Source organism: Teleopsis dalmanni, chromosome 1, assembly GCF_002237135.1.
Source record: "Teleopsis dalmanni isolate 2A chromosome 1, ASM223713v2, whole genome shotgun sequence".
In the NCBI taxonomy this organism is placed as follows: Eukaryota; Metazoa; Arthropoda; class Insecta; order Diptera; family Diopsidae; genus Teleopsis; species Teleopsis dalmanni.
In genome coordinates, this window is record NC_051846.1 from 131,021,149 (window position 1) to 131,027,427 (window position 6,279).

At 35.9% G+C, this 6,279-nt stretch overlaps 1 protein-coding gene across 1 annotated transcript in view; it reads left to right on the forward strand.

Annotated features, from left to right (window-relative positions):
- Window positions 1-1,726: 1,726 nt before the first annotated feature.
- The window catches only part of LOC119666124, a 9,495-nt gene continuing 4,942 nt past the window's right edge, over window positions 1,727-6,279 (forward strand). The window contains exons 1-2 of the mRNA XM_038075405.1: window positions 1,727-3,928; window positions 4,011-6,053. Of these exons, the coding sequence (XP_037931333.1) occupies window positions 1,727-3,928; window positions 4,011-6,053 (4,245 nt within the window). The remainder of the gene's footprint in view (window positions 3,929-4,010; window positions 6,054-6,279) is intronic.

The window sequence follows — 6,279 nt, forward strand, 5'->3', positions numbered from 1 at the left end:
ACATTTACAATGTTAAGAATGTTTTTTAAAATTGCATGAGTCTTTTATTTAATATACTAAACTTAGATATTAATGATTCTATCTTTATTAAAAATAATAAATCAGCATGATTGTTAGATATTTTCAAATTTCTTATAGTTTACATTTGGTTGTTGACATTTTTCTTTGCTTTCTTATCCAAAACTATTAAAATCAGTATATAATAAATCAGTATGTTTCACAAAATTACATGATTGTTTAGATATTGTTTATATTTTCTATTTATGATTCTTATTTTTGTTTTAACATTTTTCTTTGCTCATTTTTATATTTGACTGTCTTTACCTATTTTTAATTTTACAATTAATGACATATATAACTTTATTATATTACTAACATTATATTTACACATTTCTTACCACAAATATAGTATTAAACTACTCCAGTAAACTGTACTCCTAAATAAGTTGATGTTAAAGTAGAATTATTATATTGCATAGGTTAAGGTGGTGGTAACGGTGTTGGTTGTGGTGTGGTACATTAGGAGTTGTGTTTGTATACTGCACAGTTGGTGCTTGCACCGGTGGTAGTGAGGGTGGAGGAAAATTTTGTATAATTGATTGTAAACTTGGAGTTCGCTGTAACGTACCTTCTGCTTAAAAATTACCCGAATTTTGTTAACTACTCCCTCAGTAATAGACCTTTTTTGTTTTTTGATATGTTGGTACACCCTTTCTTAACATATGGTAGAAATTTGAGCGCCATCTGTCAATTAGTTTGTTTACAGCTGCTGTTAATGTGAGACTACCTCAAGTGCATTTAGCGATTTTTACTATAGAAAATTCAGTTGAACAACGAGTTTGTTTGAAATTTTGTGTTTTGAACGAAATTTTATGTGTTGAAGCATTGAAAATGATGCAGAAAGCTTATGTGGTCTCTTCTATGTCTCGAACACAGACATACGAGTGGTATAAATCATTCAAAAAGGGTCGTGAAGTGATCGAAGATTTGCCTCGTTCTGGACGTCCATCAACATCAAATACCGAAGAAAACGTAGCAAAAAACATGAAAATTGTGCTGGAACATCGTCGTATAACTAAAAGGGAGATTGTTTGTGACTTAAACATCTCAAATGGATCCGTTCATCATATTCTACATGATATATTTGTTAAGTTTAACAAACCTAACATATTTTAGCTCGCTTGTAATCAAACTTATGCAGCAAATAAATATTGTAAATATTAAATACATTGTTTACGTTTATAAGTTCAATAGCTTCACATATTGTATTTATGCTTATGCAGCAATATGTGAAATTTAAATTATTATTTTAGTCATCAATAATTGTAAATATTATTATGCTTAGTAAGTAATTCTATACTATATAAGGTAACAATATTGATAATAAAACTTGAGAGCGAAAACAATCGTCTTTCCTTCAAAATCAAAATTTGGTTATTGGTAGATGTGCCTTTTAACCACTGTAGCAATAAATAAAAATTATTTACTTACTTGGCTAGCGGTTTATGTGCTTGCAAGCCTTTCGTCATAAATACCTGATTATTGGTTTATGTGCCTAATAGTCAGTGTAACGAAGTAAGAAAATACATTATTTGATACCACCTCAGATTACGTGGTATTCATTGGTGACCCCGACGTGATTGGCAAGAGCAACTCAGTGTGAGCCAGCAGCGTTTACAAAAAACCTTCATTGAAAACAACTTTTTTCAACGGAAATACAATAACCATGGATCCAAAATCAATATCCACTTTAACTGACCAGCAGGATTCAATTGGTTCAGAGATCGACAGAATCATTCGCAACTTCAAGAAGAACTCACCCAGCAGGAAAACACGTCAATATCTCGAAGATCGTAAAACAACTTTAGAACAGTTATTAGCTGACTTCAAGGCTAATGATGAGCAACTACAACAAGCCGATGTACTAGCAAGAACATCGGAATATTCCACACAAGATTACGGCATGGTAATCATAAATTTGGGTAACAAATATATCACCACAATAACTCAAGAGCTGGAAGCATTACCCATTAAGGCTCAACCATCAACAATAAAGGGGTTGGACCTTCAGATATATAATGATGTTGAAGCTCCTGAAATAGTATTACCTACTGGTGGTCAAGAGAATGAAATTATTCAGGCATTAGTCAACAGACGAAATGCAGTGTGTAAATCAATCAATCGTCTCATCCACAATGTGAGACAAGATAACCAGCAACAGGTACCACAATATTTTGCAGTAAAATTAGCTACGCTTACCAAGTTATGGGATCAGGCTGAAGGTTTAAATTTTACTATTCAGGAACGGCAAGACAACCCTCCTGATTGCAATTATTATCTAGCACTGGAACAGTTGGTGCAAGATACAATGGTGGAATGGACTAGTAAGTCGACCAAGATTGAGACATCAATTAGGTCAACTTATCAACCATCGGCTACTTTGCCAACAATATCTCTTCCAAAGTTCAGTGGAGATTATTTGAGTTGGCGACAATTCAGTGATCTGTTTGCACAACTGATACACAATCAAGGAATATCAGACTCACAGAAACTCTGGTATTTGAAAACCAATATTCAAGGCGAAGCTGAAGCACTCATCAAGCATTTGCAAATATCAGATGCAAATTATGAGACGGCATGGCAATTACTACAAAGTAGATATGAGAATAAAAGAGTTCTAGTATCAGCAGTTTTGCAACGTTTGACAGCTCAAAACTCTTTATATGACCATCCAACAGTCCAAGCCATCAAAAATATGCATGACACAACAAAGGAAAGTCTATGTGAACTTCATAATTTAAATATTGAAACATCAACTTGGGATCCAATTTTAGTTCACATACTATTAAAAAAGTTGGATAAAAATACACATTGCAGTTTTGAACAAACTCTTACTAACCCAAGGGAGATGCCCACAATAAAACAATTCTTAGAATTTTTAGAATTGAAATTTCAGTCACTTGAGGCTATAGGTCTACGAGACAATGCAGTATTTAAACCCAACAAAAGGATAGCCGTAACTATGGTTTGTTCAGATCTATGTAAAGTTTGTAATACAGATAAACATCCGATCTACTATTGCAAAAAATTTATTGAAATGACTCCTCCTGAACGATTAAATTGGATTCAACGACAAAAACTATGTGTGAATTGTTTCAAATCCGATCATAAAGCAAAGGTTTGTGAAGCTGGATCATGTAAAAAATGTGCCAAGAAGCATAACACTTTGCTTCATTTAGAGCAACAGTCACCTAAACCTTCAAGGGCACCAGCAACAAACACAAAGTCTACCAGAACATTGATCAACGCTAATGAATCGCCATCCATTACAGCAACAACTAATGCAAAGTGTACTCGTAATTACGTTCTGCTAGCCACTGCAAAGGTGCGCATTATTGCAAACAATGGACGAACGTGTGATGTTCGTGCCATACTCGACTCAGGTTCTCAAGTGAACCTAGTAACCCAAAGAGTAATCAACAAGTTATCTTTAATTACCACAAATTCAAATCTATCGATCGAAGGTATTGGCCGTCAATTCGGGAACTCAAAATCCCGCGTAAATGTTGAACTGCAGGCTACTAATGGAAGCTTCCGGACGAGACTAGAGGCATTTGTATTGCCACAAATAATATCAGCACAACCGTCACGAGACCTAGATATCTCGGATTGGCAGTTCCCACAGAATGTAGAATTAGCAGACCCCAGCTTTAACAGATCTGGAAGAATTGACATGCTGATTGGTGCTGAATTCTATCATACTCTACTTCAACCAGAACAATTGACAATAGGAAAGAATTCGCCACTGTTACAAAATTCGGTTCTAGGTTGGTTGGTGGTTGGTAAGACTAAAACTACAACAGATATTAAACCAACATGCGCTATTACTACAGGAGAGGTTGGTGAAATGTCAGAAACGATTTTGGAAGTTAGATAACATTGAGACTGCAGAAAGGGTTTTGACTTTATCTGAGAAATGGTGTGAAAATTACTTTACAAATCATGTAAAGACAAATCACGATGGTCGTTTCATTGTACGCTTACCTTTCCGCGATGATCCCACAACACTTGGTAGATCGCGTGAGATAGCATTCAATCGATTTTGTTCTCTGGAAAGGAAGTTACAAAGGCACCCAAATTTATACAAGGAGTACATAAAATTCATGGATGACTACGAGTCATTAGGTCACATGGAAAAAGTTTGCCCGAAAGATGTCAAGGGAGCACAATATTTCAATCCTCATCATTGTGTCTTAAAACCTGACAGCACTACAACCAAATTGAGAGTTGTCTTTGATGCATCAGCAAAAACATCAAGCGGTTTAGCACTAAACGATATTTTGCACAAAGGTCCAACAGTGCAAAGTGATCTTTTTTCAATATTGTTGCGTTTTAGAATACACCGGTTTGTATTTACGGCTGATATTGAGAAAATCTACCGGCAAATTCAAGTACATGATGAAGATACAGCACAGCAGCTGATAATCTGGAGAAAAAGTGCTGATGATAGTATACAATATTACCGACTGAAAACGGTTACATATGGAACGAAGTCAGCCCCTTATCTTGCAACAAAATGTCTTCAACACCTTGCGAAACATAATATGACCAACTATCCGCTTGGAGCACCTGCATTACTTAATGATTTTTATGTAGATGACTGTTTAAGCGGAACTAACAGCATCATTACCGCCTTAGACACTCAACAACAACTTATGAAACTGCTCAGTAAATCAGGATTTAAACTGAGAAAATGGTGCTCAAATAATACACGACTCCTACAAAACATTCCGATAGAAGACCAAGAAATCAACCTTGATTTAGATGACTCAGCCATAAAGCCAACAAAAACATTAGGCATTATTTGGCTCCCGAAATCAGACGAATTTTGCGGTAAGGCAGAGATGTCATCAGAACAACCTATCACGAAGCGGATTGTGGCATCGGACTTAGCTCGAATTTTTGATCCTTTGGGAATTTTTGGCCCCATTACTGTAACAGCTAAAATATTCATGCAGGAATTGTGGCAACAAAACTATTCCTGGGATGCGGAACTGTTACCTCAGGCTCAGCTAGAATGGAAGCGTTTTAGAAATGACTTACAAACATTAAATACTGTCAAAGTACCCAGACATATTTTTAATTCAACGGTTACCTGTTCGATTCAATTACACGTGTTTACGGATGCATCAGAGAAGGCATATGGAGCAGCTATGTACGTGCGAGCAATATATAATGATAAGACAATAACATCGAGACTATTGTGCGCCAAATCTAGAATAGCACCATTAAAGAAACAGACACTTCCACGACTAGAACTCTGCGCAGCATTGCTGGGAGTCGAATTAGCAGAAAGAGTTAAACAAGATTTAAAGTATCAAAACGTGCCAACCTACTTTTGGTCCGATTCCAAAATTGTTTTGTCATGGATAATATCTTCATCTGCCTCATTGCACACATTCATAGCAAATCGTATTAGCAAAATTCAAGAGATGTCACATGCTGATCAATGGCATCATGTGGCGTCAAAGGATAATCCTGCTGACATCATTTCCAGAGGAATAAAAGTTAAAATGTTCAATTATTCACATATATGGTTTTTTGGTCCACTCTTCCTTCATGGACGCAACGAATTTTGGCAACAGCCAAACCTAAAGGCATTTAACATCTCAACTGATATCGAAAGACGACAAGGACATACAGTTAACATTATCATTCAAACGACTGGTTCTGATCACATGATAAATCAAATTGATCATCGATTCAGATACCTCCAAAGAACAATTGCTTATGTTCGCCGTGTATTTCATCGCACACAATCACCAACAAGAACACTTTCTCCAAAAGAATTACGAGATGCATTAGTCTTCATAATTAAAACTATTCAGGGCTCAGAATTTGCAAAGGAAATCTCTGATTTAAAACAATGTAAAGCAGTCAACAGTTCGAGTCAACTAAATACTTTAGCACCGTTCATTGACAAACAAGGTGTACTTCGTGTTGGAGGAAGGCTTGAAGCATCAACATTGCCATATGATGCTAAACACCCAATGGTAATTCCTTACAATCACTCAATAGTGAAATTGATGTTCAAAATGAAACATGAAGAAAATTCCCATTGTGCTCCACAATTATTGCTAAGCATAATGAGACAAAACTTCTGGCCGATTAAAGGAAAGATTATGGCGCGAAACATTGTTCACAGCTGTGTCATCTGTTCAAAGGCAAAACCAAAACTGATGGACCAACTCATGGGCAACTTACCGACTGATCGAGTTA